Source organism: Magallana gigas, chromosome 2, assembly GCF_963853765.1.
Source record: "Magallana gigas chromosome 2, xbMagGiga1.1, whole genome shotgun sequence".
Classification (NCBI taxonomy): domain Eukaryota; kingdom Metazoa; phylum Mollusca; class Bivalvia; order Ostreida; family Ostreidae; genus Magallana; species Magallana gigas.
Window position 1 is genome coordinate 11077792 of NC_088854.1, and position 14601 is coordinate 11092392.

Consider the following 14601-nt stretch of genomic DNA (forward strand, 5'->3'; position numbering starts at 1 on the left):
ATTTCTGTATAGAAATATATATGTATTGGGAAAATATTTTAAAACAAGAAATTTACAATATCTGAGATTACTCTGAAAGCATCCTAAGATGGTGTAGATTCTAATAAGTTAAAATTGCGCCCTCAGTCTAATACTGGGGCCCCAAAGGAGTTCAAAGAACAACATAAAAACCATGCATTATAAACATACAATATTTTTAAGGTGGTATGGGACACTTCCATGTTGTGACGTATTGTTTATCGAAATAAACAGTGAAATTATGTAAGTAGTTTCATTCCCAGTATTGTCACATAACAGCGTAGTGCAGTTGGTTTACAAATCTGTAGGTCATGAGTTCGAATCCCGCAGTGGGTTTTATTACTTTTACCTCTCCAAATATTCTTACAAGCTATTTTTGGGTTTAATATTGTAGAATTTGAAAATTCTAAACAGGTAAAAGTATTTCAATTATAATATATTTTAATCCACTTCAATATCGACATGTGTCCCATGCCACCTTAAATAGTTTCATTTTTTTAAATTTCAAAATGAAATGATACAAGGATTCGTAGTTTAGGTGAGCAATACGGCCCATAAACCTCTTTTAAAAAAATATCGATGTTCAAAAATGACGGTTTTTTAAACGGGGGAAGGGGCTGGTTTCCTCTGTTGATTCACGTGCATGAATCAAGTAAATTTATATACGATCTTGGCTACTCTTTCAATTATTATAGGACCCGTTAAAAAAACAATAAATTTTTGGCGTCCAGGTACGTTTATATCATTGGCGGATCCAGAGGGGGGGTTCCGGGGGTCGGAACCCCCCCTTTCTTTGGGACATATGAATTTTTTGAAAACGTTTAATGCTTATTTAAAGGCAATTTTTCCCATTTATAATAGAAATACTGTAATTATCTCAAATAAATGCTTTTAAAATTGCTTATTTAAAGAATTTCGTATTGTTACCATGAATCGGAAATTCTGTTACAAAAATACCGTGTAAGGGGTTAACCATTATGAAAATGCCCAACTTTTAAAAACTTTTCTAAATATAATCGCATCTGTACTAGTCCGGATTATGTTAGCGCACTCATTACAGAGGTCACATCAAGTTCCCTGGGACGACAATTGCTTTTACCATTGTATTACACGTACCATCTTTTCAGCAGATAAATTATCCCCATTTTTTGTCATATCCTATCATTTAGACCTTTATTTAAGAAGGCAATCGATAGAAATCAAAATTGTTAAATAGTTCTGAATTTAAAAACATCAACGACATAAAAAAAAAACCCAAAATATCCAAAAATATCCATTTCTATAATAGTTTGTCGCAATTAGTCTGAGTTATTTTTTTTTAATTAAATACAGTTGTATACGCACTGAAAACGTTCAAAAAGTCCTTGTTTATTGACAAATGATGAATTTTGCACATATTGATTTTCATCAAATGGAACCCCCCCTTTTCCAAATTGCTGGATCCGCCTCTGTATATGATTATTAAGAATACAGTTTTTCCTAGGACAAACGCGCAGTTAAGCTTTAGTGGTAAGGTTTTAATCGATTTACAAATAAATACCTTCTATGGGATTATAATATGAATCTTTTTTTAAAAAAATGTATGTTCCTTATACAAAAAGGAACAAGTTTGGGTCACACATTTTGTTCGTGACCAAAATATATCCGTACTTGTTTCATTAAATCAACTCATCTGTTATTCTATTGAGAACGTTTTCAATCTTTTTTTTTTTTTTTTCTTTTTTTTTTTTTTTTTTTTTGGTTAATTAAATATTGGCACTAATGCGACATCGTAGTTTTTAAAAATCTTGTTCAAACGTTTTGCCGAATCAGAATAAGTGCAGATATGGCGTCTTTAACAACAAGGGCATTGGAAAGGGACGGGCAGCTCTAGAATGTTACAGAAAATTGCAGGAGATACGTGATTGAGTTTGTGATACAGTTACTGCAATATTTGTCTATAGTCCTTCGGACAGTGTGTATGTGGACACTATTGAATTTATCTTTCATTGATACACTCGGTTTTATCAACTTATTGGACATCTTTTATAGACATTAACTTAATGTAAAATCTTTTATACTCAGATTTGTCTTGCGTTTACACCAATTAATCTCTATAGAATATCATCATTTGTTTGCTTTCAGAATAATGGCGCTTGCAGAAAATTTAAACCGGGCCATTGTAAAAGGAGATTTAAATCTCGTTCAAAAACTTGTTGCAGAAGGTGCTGCGATGGATTTCATGTTAGGCATGCGCGGAACAGCCCTATGTGCAGCTTTATCAGCCAATCAGACCGACATTGCACAGTTCCTAATCGAGGCTGGATGTGGAGTGAATGTGGAGGATTACGACAAGGAACCTCCCATATTTCTTGCAATTAGCAAAAAGTGTTTCGATGTGGTTCATAGATTAACACGACATACAAAGTGTAACCTTAATAAATACGATCCTTTAACTAATGTTTCGCCATTGGCTCTTGCCGTAAAGAACAACCATCAAGATGTCGTTAAATGGTTTATAGAGGCGGGAGCGGATCTCAATGTTACCGATCATACCGACAGTACTGCATTGCACATAGCAATGCAGGACCGTAATTACGACATGATGGATATGCTGGTGAAAGGAGGCTGTGATTTATCGAAAAATGATTCCACTGGGAGGTACCCGATACACATAATTGCTAGTAAAGGTGACGAAAGAGGTCTAAAAATCTTATTGCAAAAGTGGATTGATGTCTCTGATAAACTACCGACCGAGTTTTCCATGTATTCTTTTCTTTCTACGATAGATCAGGTAAACGTTAGGCAACTTCTCAATAAAACTACAAAGGCAGGTCTTAGTACCAGTACTCCTTTACATTTTGCAATTTCGAATGGTCACAGTTTGATGTCTCAATTCTTGCTCAGATATGGCTCTTCGCCTAATGGACCGGAGGACAGGCTTGCTGAGTCGCCACTTTTATCGGCAATATCGGCGGCATCCTGCCACACTGGCCAGATCGATGCCTCTTTGGTGCCATGGTTGCTACAGGCAGGGGCGAACCCAAATGCATGTGGTAAATTAACATCGACGACTCTGTTCACATACGTCGAAAGCCCCATCATGCTAGCCTGTCGGCTCAATAATGTTGAAGTCTTTGAACTCCTTATCCAGCATGATGCTGACTTGGATATGAAACATGCAGACATTGGACGTGTCAACAGAAAGTCGCTACTTAACATCGCCTTCTCTCACAGTGCAATAGAAATAGCTAAATGTCTTCTTTACAAATATAAAGTATTGGACATCGAAGTAGACGACACAGAATCTTGCTTGGAAGAAAGTTTGTTCATGTCTCTAAGCGATTTATACCACCCGGAAGTGGAGGAGTTTGCAAAAATCGTTCTATCCCATGAAAAACCTAGTGAAAACACTTTGCATGACTGTCTATCAAATTCAATCATAAAAAACAATATTCATTTTGCTCTTGCTTTGTTACGACATGGAGATGTAGATGTAAATCATTTAAATGCAGACGGATTCGGCCCAATTCATAACTGCATCAGAGGCTCAAGTGCGAATAAAGATTTTCTGTTAAAACTTCTCCAGTCAGGAAGCGATATCAACATGCCTTCCGCCGAAGGTTTAACTCCTCTGGAAATGTGTTTGGAATATTTTGATGAAGACCATTTGGATTTGGCTTATTTTTTGATCGAGGCTGGCTGTGTATTACCAAACAAGTTCCAAACTTCAGTGGAGATGGAAGGCGGTGATGATTCCGACATTTCTGATGATTCAGACAATGAAGATTTTTACGATGACGCCGATTGTCCGGCAGCCTTCACTGAAGACAGGAAGTTGCAAAAAATAGTGACATCTTTGCAGCGGCACCCACAATCTCTGTTACAGCGATGCTTGCACGTTTTGCGCATGCATTTTGCACACAATCGTCTCGCATTTGAATCGATCAATCTACTTCCGTTACCTCGAAAACTTTTGGAAATGCTTATGTTTAAAAGATTTCAACTTAATTTAAGATATTTTTCGTTGTGTTTTTGTTTGTTGGTGTTTGTGCTCTTTAATTCTAGAAAAGATTTCTAGTCTTGTTATGATAGTTTATTTCAAAGTCTTCATTTCTCAGAATTCCGAGTGCGTATCGTTTAATTCAGAAGAGAGAGGGAAAAAATAAAATAATGTAACGTATTAAAATAACCGTTAATATAAAACATTAAGACGTCTATATAAGCATTTTAGATGTTTGTAAAAAGAGTTAAAGATTTTTTTTAATAGGTAAAGTGTTTTGAGACTAAACATTGAGATTTAATTCTTTACAAAATACGATGTAATGCTTGATTACATAATATAGACAGAGTATAGATAAATTGCATTTGACTTCATATGTCTGAGAATAACTCCATGTAGAATGTTTTGGATAAAAAAAAAACAAGAAAAGAAATAGCATACGAAGTTCCTTTATTTGAATTACAACAGCTATTCTATTGCACATCAGTATTGCAGCTGTCTTACATGTTCACACAAGTATAGTTTTTATTTAGGAATGAAAAAAAATACTGTAAAAACTAATATCGATGCATCTTTTTCATTAAATAATTTGCAGCATCCAGTCATTGCTTTTAATCAGTATGGGGACCTGCATGCTTTCTGCAACAGGTGTCCAAATCATAATCCCTTACCTATCGCACAGGGATATTAACCCGTGATTTTTGGATGGGATAAACCCCACCGCTTAACCACCTTGACCGACACATTTATATATTTGTTGTTTAAAATCATTTCAGGCATGCATATACTGTTTTTGGTTGTTTGTTTGAGGTTTAGTTGGGGGAGGTGGTGTTATCTTTAAAAACACGTTAGCTGGTGTTTCAAAAAAAAAATACAATTCTACAAGATTTTCTATGTATGCGGTTGAGCGATTTGAACAAGGAAGAAAGTTCCCACAAATAGACACGGACAGTTTGATGTACAATGCGACGCCCAGAGGGTGACACGCGGACAGATTTTCTCAACCAGGATGTCCTCGGATACTCAATACCCATTTTATGATATTTATCAGATGATTAAAAGATCAATAAATTTGAAAGGGATTACTACGGTAAATATTAAAGATATATTAGTAGTTATTATACGCAATAAATTATAGTAAATAAAGAAAACATAAATAGTTTAATTTCATTTATTGATGGAGAAAATATTACAAATCGTCATTAACAACATTCAATACAAAATTAGCGTATTTAAGTACTTAGAGTGGTATCTTTGTGGTATTATAAATGTAAAATAAGTTATTAGATTCATTCACGTAAAAGAATACCAAATTCCTCCAAAACCAGAAGTAAGTTCAAGAATTGAACAGAAATCTCTATTCGGATCTACATGTAAGTCGGAAACCCAGAAGAAGTCGCCTGTCCTTGCTCTGGTAACATATCCGGGTGTTACATGTCCTCACCCCGGGGCGACAGTACCTGGACGACTAAAGTTCAAACAGTTAGTCAACTTAGTATTGGTGAAAAAGGCACGCGTGTTGTAAAGATGGAAGCGAAATATGGACTGCTGGTATTGACTTTTTATGTGGCCATTTTTACAGGCGCTAAATGTGATATATATACTTCCATACAAAAAATAACAGCGTTGGCTGAAATGGAGGATAAGTTGTTCAAGGAGTTTGAGGTCTTTTTGCAGAAATCGGACACAAAGGGAGAAATTGTTCCGGATACAGTGATAAGGTAACTAAAATGTAAACCTTCATGTGACTAAAACTGGTGCTGTTAAAAGATTTAATGAAATAAAGAAAATTAATGGTTTTAATTGTCTTTCTTTAACATGAATTCGATATTATAAGGGATTGAAATGATAAACGATTATATCACCATAATGTCCGTCGATTTTTTCAATAATTACAATTAATCTTTGTTTGTGTCAAAAGATTTGTGTTTTTAGTCATATGGGCAATTCCTAAAAGCAAATAAATAATTCAACATTTCATATGTACATGTGTCAATTATACAGCAAGTCCAGTACAGTACGGATTAACTTCAAAGCGAACTGCACGACTTTGTCCTATTTTCACAATATTTTTTTTTCTCCAGATTTTACAATGAAAGGAAAACTGATGGGCATCTTGACAAGTGTTTAGATATGGCTCACCCTGTTCGAGCATTCTATATACAACACAGGGTCTACAACGAATGGGGTGCCATGATCGAAGACCTGAAAGCCAACAAAACAATTGCTTTACAACCAACGGTAGCAGGTAATTGTTTAACAGTGTTTAACTCGGCATGGCTCTTTCCTGGTATACTTTATTAAAATTGCTAAACTTTATAGATAGTTCCGTGTTATATTTACTTTGTTTATATGAAAAGTAAAAATGTCTTTCAAAAATAATCCACAAACAAGAAATTTGATACTTCAGATCTGACTCTATATTTTCCCTTCAGGTTTCCTACATAAATACAAGTCAGTGATGACGTCATTGGGATTTTGGCCTGCCCTGGGAGACGTGGCTGGAGCAGCCGACAATATCCTCCGTCTGTGGAACGTATACGATCTCAACGTCAAAGACATCATCGACGGTGAAATTGCTTCGACCATGTCGAGACCTTTGAAGAAAAATGAGATTGAATTCATTACAGGAACAGCAAAAAATTTAGAAATGGTGTATTACCACCTGTCCTTGTTATCGGAGCTTTATAATAGAACCCAAGACGAGGCAGAAAAGGAAAACTATCGAAAACGGTTAAATAAGGAATACTATCTGGTATGTTCTTCAAAGCTATTCAAATGAATGTTAAAACACCACATCTCATAACTCTTTAGAAGAAAATTTTATCATTGGTATTATGGTACTAATTTGAAGTGTTTATTAATACTTGAAGGGAAAGATGTGTGTCGTTATATTTACGTTCATCTATCCCATTACAATTTAATCTTTATCATCAATTATATCAGGGACGTATATATACCGGTACATCTCACGAGGTGCGAGATTTCGCCCAGAATCCTATGGAAAAGCATACAGTTGCCAATCCCGTTAGTATATACGTCCCTGCTATATTCAACGACGAAGAATTCACGGAACTGTTTAGATTTCTACAGTTTGGTTGCAAACATCGTCTCAACCCACGGGTTTTGTGTCCATTCTATTTCGTTTGTGGAAATAGAATCGGCTACTCGATTCGTTTGTGGAAATAGAATGGACACAATCCCCATGGCTTGAGACGATATATTGCAAAATCCAGTTAGTATAATTTATACATCCACGTTGGTACAAGAAAATGGAATGCTGTTTCCTTGAGTACCTATTTCGATGTGCAATTTTGTGAATACTCGTATAGATGCCGGCGGGAATCGGCTACTCGATTCCAAACACAGCTAAATAGCAAATAAATATAGTACATGCATGAACATAATGGTCCGCAGTGCAATCGGCCCATATCGCTGACGTTGAGTGATCGTACTGTACCCCTTATACATCCTTATACAATGTTTATAATCACCAGTAATATTTGGTATAGAAGTCAGTATGAGACGGGAGTTGATTCCGCTAAACCGGAGTCATAGAGGTGATGGCTGTGGCTTCATCACTAATAAAATAGGTACCACGCTCAGTTTCCACCTTAAAGTAACCTGCTTTGAAGATAGTGCGTGTATGAATCTAGTTTGGGGCTTCTATGCTGTGAAAAAAGTCTATTTCTCTGACTTATTTTGTTCTTTTATTTTTTATGCAAAAAGTGCATGACTTAAAAATTTCTTTTCTTAATTAATTTGTTTCAATATGCTTGTATAGATAGTCTTTGTTGTTCAGTCTGTCTCAATGGTTTTATGCAGCACGTTTGGACGGATTTTAATTAAATTACACATACCTGTGAAAGAAGTGCAATGAAAGGGAAAATATCCGAGATATCTTTATTAACACGTTATTGTTTTTCACTTGAAAAAATTCACAGAAACAAAAACTGATTTGTTACGGAGATTTTTAATGGAAAATGTTGACACCTTTTCTGCATTCGGGCGTCACTCGGAATACCTCGCACACTTTTTTACGTTATCACCTGGGTACTTTTATTTCGCTTGCAATGCAGATTCCCCATAGGCTTTTTATTTTGAACCGTGTATTCAAACCTGACAAAGCTGAAGCTATATAAATGGGCCATTTTAGAGGAGAAATTTTGAGATGTTTTTTATACTATCGAATGAACATCGTTTGAACACTGGTGGTATTTCTAAATATTGAATAATACTGCATCAATATCTTGGGACAGACTATAGTAATCATATAATTATGTATTTTAGGTATATCATTTAAAAATACGAGTTATATTTCAAAGAAACAAATTAACGCCCCTCATTCTATGGAGAAAAAGCAAACAGATATACATGTACAGATCTCTTATTTTGATTTCAGATAAAAACAAGAACTTCTTCTACTTTGTTAGCTCCAACACTGGCGTATACAGGTAACCCCCTCCCCATCTCTCTCTCTCTCTCTCTCTCTCTCTCTCTCTCTTTAATTTATTGTTATATGGTATAATGTTATTTTAGCATATTTTGGAATATTAATCATTTTTCAAAATTGTTTTAAAAATTGATACAAATTGAGGTTCTATTGAAATGAAATCTTACTGCATCAGTGCATGACTGATCTAATAAATATTACGCCAATATTTTGGTGGAAAATTATAAAAGTAATTTATGAATGGAATTTACAGATTTCCAGCGATTTCAAGCGCACAATCTAGTTATCAAAGAGGCAACGAGAAGTTCCATTTCCCAAGATGACATAAACAGCTTCTTTGCACCGCCTAACACATTCATGAAACTCTGTCGCGGACCTGCAAAGGTATAATACAGTACAATGCGTTGACCAACTAAATGTGGTATTTCATTATACATGTAAATATTAATATGATTACTTTTCTTTTTGGATTAATTCTTATTTCATAAGATACCGAAATATACACTGCATGCTGCAATTGTCTTTATTTTTGTCACAGTCAAAGATAGTGGAGTCAAAACTTCGCTGTTTCTTAAGAAAGACGGCCATTCCAATCTACATGGCCAAAGAGGAAGTTGTTAATTATACCCCGCGTATTTCCCTGTTTCATGACGTCATATCAAACGATGATATACGGCAATTAAAGAAAGCAGGCACTAAGAAGGTAATTTTATTGTGCAGTGAGTAATAAGGTAAAAATAATACCAGTATCAATGCTATATAGTATTATATTCATTAAATGAAACATTCTGTTAAACCCAGTGTTTGCGATTTCTATGCAAAGATATGGGCGTTATTTTTTTAAAGTGTAATTTCATGTATTTTCTTTCCCTTTAGCTAACTCATTCAAGAACCGGAGGCGGTTATGTTACTAGACTTAGAGTCAGTCAGACGTAAGTATTTACATATTTAGGTTTTTTTGTATACACTCTTTCTAAAATTACCCTAATTGCTCGGTAAAAATTAGAAAGCTTCGTTGTTTTTTGTTTTTTTGGGGGTTTTTTTTTTTGGGGGGGGGGGGTGTTTTTGTTTTGTTTTTGTGAGGGAAACAATACTTTTAAATTCAAATATCATCTGCCAAAATGTAAAAAAAAAAAAACTAATCTAGAATGACGCTCTCCGGTGGCATTAATAGGTTTCCGACAACATTTCATACATTCGCTGCAGATGAACTTCGTTGTTAGGACATATTGCAGCATGTCCTTCACTCGATCAATAAAGAACTCTTTATCGTATAAGTTTGTCATATGTTTCATTCTTTTTACTCCTGAAGAGGCTGGGTGTATGATCAAGCTATTCCACAAGTGTCCAGGCGCCTCGCTCGCCGGATTGCTAACATTGTGAACTTAGACACAACCTTTAGATCCAAGGCGTCTCCAGTAGAGCCATGGCAGGTAAGATTTGAAAACATTGATCCACCGTCAGGGATACTGTACGTTACTGATCGTCCTCCTCGTATTTATACAAACAGTTAAAAATGTGTATATTGTGTAAGCTGCAGAAATGTAGCTCTACGCGAATTTTGGGTTGACGGACCGTGAAGCTATGTACAGTTTCATTCAAAAGACTATGCAGTATTTATTGGACACAACGGTCCGTCGACCCATTCTTCCCGCTGAGCTATAGTCCTGCAGATATATATTGTATGTGATGTGAATAGCTGATTTGCATTGTTATTGAATCTTTAGAGAGAGAGAGAGAGAGAGAGAGAGAGAGAGAGAGAGAGAGAGAGAGAGAGAGAGAGAGAGAGAGAGAGAGACATAAGGGCATAATCAGAATCAACACTTGGTTTGTAACGACATATGAACTCTTGGGTGGTGGTATTCAAATGTCATAAGTGTTGTTTTGAGAAATATTTTTTTCCTCGACAAACTCCCAAAATTTCCAATGGAATGAACGGCACAAGTAACGTTATAATATTTCCCTAAAGACGTATAGCACAAAACAAACAAAACAAACATTAATTTTAAGATGTTTGAAAGTATTGTTTTGTTTAAATATTTTTTGTCTGTTGCTTGCCAGGTTTTGAGCTACACGACTGGTGGATATTACGGCGAACATATTGATCCCGACGTAAGTCTTATTCTGTCATTACATTCATCGAAAGTAGCAAGATCAGTTACATAAGATTACATAAAATTTGATTGATAAGAGGAAGTTGAAATTAACAAAAGAAATGTTCATCTGGTAAACAGATATAGTGAACCGGAAGTTGTCGTTGTTTCGGAATAATGATTTGGTGAAGGATATATGAAAAAATGTGTCTTCTTTGGGGAAATCAACCTTTATTTTTCCCTCACCATCGTGCAATAAATGTATTAACAAAAGCAATGTTAAAAAACAATTTGGAAAAGGGTCAACGTTAAGAACTGAATGTTAGATAAGCATTTTTTTTTTTCATTTCCCAGTTTGAAGTGAAATATTATGACTAGTTTTGTTCAACAACTGATAAAATATGTGCACTCTTATGTAGCGTGGTATTGCATACTAGATATCGTTTGTTTCAGATTGGTGATGAGTTTTTATGGAACATGACAGAGGCGGTTCAGGGCCCTCGGGCTTTGTGGAGAAAACACACTGGACAAAGAATTGCTACCTGGATGTTTTATGTACGTACAAGTTTTTCTGTTGTGTTTTGCCTTCTTTTGGATGGTTTCGTTTTATACATTTACACTTGACAACGCAATGTGTTTCGTAATAGACGAATAAATATGATTTGGAGCAACTTTAATGTGGCTTACCGCACCTTGAAAATCTAATCAAGTTCATATAGTTTCTCAAATCAGCAGAAAATTATTGGTAAATAATATGATGCATAAGAAGTATATATACATTTTTGGATAAAGAAAGTATTCAAATCTGTGATCTGTGGTTCACAAGCCCGATAATTTAACCATTTAGCTATTAAGATATTCAACCAAATCGATTGATTCCAAAAATTCAAGAAAACAGTTTCATCACCATTTTTTTAGTATTGTCTTAAAAAGTATATGTCTAGATTTAGTGAGGTACCTTAATTCTGTTTTATGTTCAGCTTAGTGACGTAGAAGCAGGAGGAGCAACTGTGTTTCCAAAATTAGAAGCTCGCGTTCCAGTGGTCAAGGTTTGTTTCTATGGATCTTTTATTTTAATGATAATAACAGGTTTAAGGAATGATTGATCAACATTTTCATCTTTACGTTTTTAAAATCTGTTGATTATAATACAAATACGTCAGTTATTTCAAACATTACAATACATGTTATGTACATGTATCTAAAATATTCTTTTTCTATAAACCTGAATAATTTACAATTTTAAATGCATCCCATCATTTACATGTACATTGTGAAAAATTACAATGACAAACCGTCAACCATCTCAAAAATCCATAAAACGAAATACAAATTCAACTACTTAAAAAACAAATCTCAATGAAAATTTGTTTTTAAAAACATTGCATTTTATAATTCCCTTAATTCACCAAAAATATCGTTCACATAGAAAGAATACACCTGCTATTCAAATTTTAAAGCTAATTATAAGAGTTTAGCTTTACATTTAAAAGAGCACATTGTTACACACAGATTGACTTAAACTCGTATCTTTTTCTCGTACATTCTTTTAATCATGCATTGTTTATAAAAATCATTTTCTTGATTTTATCAAACTATTGTCAGTGTATTGAGTATACTCATGTTGACATTTGATTTGGATAGCTTCGCTTTGATTGAATGGCAGGTTGTGATAAACCTCAGAGGGAGAAAGTCATAACTGCTTTTGATGAAAAAATTGAACAGCAATTTGCTATATGGTACATACTAAGAACAATGCTTACAGTGCGATTCTTCCAAAACTAAACTACAAACAACACAAAAGGTGTTTTTTTCCAGATATCTTTAAAAATGTAATTCAGAGCATTTAGTATCCATCAAGTGTCAATACTAGTAGTATCGAATGAATATCGTTGAATTCAAAATAATGTTAGACCATTAAACGGTTCTTTGTTCTTCTTAGGGAGCAGCAGCTTTTTGGTACAACTTGACGCCGAGCGGAAAGATAGACAGGAGAACCCAACACGCAGGCTGTCCCGTCATCCTCGGCTCAAAATGGGGTATACAGTGTTTATAACAAGAATTGTCATTCGAATATTTTTTTAGATAAAAAAATCAATCCTTTCTGCTTTAATTTGATGAGATTTTGTTTTAATAACTTAATATTCTTTTGCAGTGTGTAATAAATGGATTCACGAAGTTAGTCAGGAATTCAAGCGACCTTGCGGGAAAACTGTCGCCTCAGAAGATTTTTATGAAGATGAATATATGCCACCTTATTAATTCATGTGACAGTATATAATTTTGTGCATTTGTTGTATGTCAGAAACCAATAATCCTGGTATTTGAGATATACGTATTATATAAATTATGTGTTTATGGTTATTATTAAATTATTTACAACTACGTTTTGTCACTATCTCATTATTATGTGTGGAGGAACATGTAAGATTGTTGTGCTGGACCCTTTCACAATACAAGGTAGATAATTAAGGTGGCATTGGACACCTCCATATTATGACGAATTTCCTATGGAAATGCACAATAAAATCATTAATATATTTTTTATCCTTTCGTAAACTTGTTACCCTAAAGAGTAGAGAGCGATGAGTCAGAACTTTAACAACCAATATGTATGTCATCAGTTCGAACCCCGCTTGGGGCTTTTACAATTAATATCTCTCCAAAAAAATTTAAACATTTTTTGGTCAAAATACTATAAAACTTATAAATTTTAAACCTATAAACGTATTTTATCATAATGCATCTTAACCCTATCACATCGACAGATGTCGAATATAACATTAAATTACACAGATTAAACAGTTGCAATTTTTTCATACGAGGGGCATTCAATGGATAAATGTCACTAATCAGATTCCATAAGATACAGGGTTCAAATGACCTTTGAATTTTTTTTTACGCGTGATTTGGTTCATATTCTATTTATGGCCGTTTATATGACCATGTTTCATCATCGAATACTCGTTTGAGAAGCTGATATATAACCCCTACTCGAGATACTGTACAAAAATATGACTAATAAGTCATCATCTTGTAAGGCTGAATATTAGAGGCTACATAATGTATCTTTCCGTGGTTGATTTTCCCGTACGCCTCTCGTAGTCCTTGCATTCCAATGGCCAAATCTAATATATTCCGGAGTTCTGAAGCAGTTCCCTGCTTAAAAAAACCCGATTATTCTAGCTCTACATTGGCAAGTATATAACCATAACTGAAGACATGCCTACTTTCAAACAATACCTAATCCACAGAGGATGGAGTATATTCCTTGTATGACGAGCCGAAAATGTCATCTTCAAGAGATAAAGATGGAAAGTAATGACATACCATAGCTTCATAACTTCCTTCATCTTTAAAAAATGTTCCTTGACGTTGTTTTCTGCATGGCTATTTTTGAAGTTTCCAAGTGTGATGGCTCGCAAGTCATCAAGTAAGAGAACAAAAGAATCATCCACTTGGGATGAGGCATCAATAGCCGATTAAACAAAACGACAAGCTCGTAAATTTTTTTCTTCTACAAGTATTAGACATTTTAACTTTCTCCAACAACTGCTAGCAGCTTTAGGTTTTGGCCCATGTTCTCAAGACAGGGGCTGAATTCACAGACTGTCAAAAAAGTGTTTTCGCCAAAGGCTGCTCTCTTGAGTAAAACCGACGCAGTTTAGATTGAAATAAACACCCCTAGATGAAGTAGAACAAGTGTCACTGCATTCAATGAATGCAATATCTTTTAGCCAATGCTGGACAGTTAAACATGAGGACACCATTACTTCATCAATTCGGAGTTTTCCATGTACTGCCCAAACTCAAAGCTCTTGTTAAAATGGCTCTAGATTCAAGTGGGCTTAAATCCTATTCAAAAGACATTTACCCCTTTGTATTAACAATCTAAAATATCCTCACCATTAAGATTCTTTGTACTAAGTATATTTACTTTTGCCCAAGCGGTTCTTGAGAATAAGTAAAAAATGTGAAAATTCCACAGACGGATGGTCAGATGGACGACGGACAAAAGGTGACCAGAAAAGCTCACTTGTCAATGAACCTTCTGT

General features: G+C 34.8%; 2 protein-coding genes across 2 annotated transcripts; both read left to right on the plus strand.

Annotated features, from left to right (window-relative positions):
* Nucleotides 1–1811: 1811 nt before the first annotated feature.
* On the plus strand, nt 1812–4078 carry LOC105320303 (ankyrin-1-like). Its single transcript, XM_011418181.4, has 2 exons — nt 1812–1976; nt 2143–4078. The coding sequence occupies exon 2, from the start codon at nt 2147–2149 to the stop codon at nt 4076–4078; it is 1932 nt and encodes a 643-aa protein (XP_011416483.3). The 5' UTR covers nt 1812–1976; nt 2143–2146.
* A 1195-nt stretch (nt 4079–5273) lies between these two features.
* Nucleotides 5274–12901, plus strand: LOC105320302 (prolyl 4-hydroxylase subunit alpha-1). The gene is made up of 13 exons (XM_011418180.4): nt 5274–5721; nt 6085–6248; nt 6436–6755; nt 8403–8454; nt 8707–8837; nt 8992–9156; nt 9330–9385; nt 9766–9886; nt 10515–10565; nt 11000–11101; nt 11527–11595; nt 12489–12585; nt 12702–12901. Exons 1-13 carry the CDS (start codon nt 5435–5437, stop codon nt 12806–12808), a joined length of 1722 nt encoding a protein of 573 aa, XP_011416482.3. The 5' UTR covers nt 5274–5434; the 3' UTR covers nt 12809–12901.
* Nucleotides 12902–14601: the final 1700 nt, after the last annotated feature.

Coding starts and splice junctions, on each gene's coding strand:
- LOC105320303 (XM_011418181.4), top strand. CDS start 2,147: ATGGCGCTTGCAGAAAATTTAAACCGGGCCATTGTAAAAGGAGATTTA.
- LOC105320302 (XM_011418180.4), top strand. CDS start 5,435: ATGTCCTCACCCCGGGGCGACAGTACCTGGACGACTAAAGTTCAAACA. Junction 6,756..8,402: donor TAAATAAGGAATACTATCTG/GTATGTTCTTCA, acceptor TTTTGATTTCAG/ATAAAAACAAGAACTTCTTC. Junction 10,566..10,999: donor GCGAACATATTGATCCCGAC/GTAAGTCTTATT, acceptor CGTTTGTTTCAG/ATTGGTGATGAGTTTTTATG.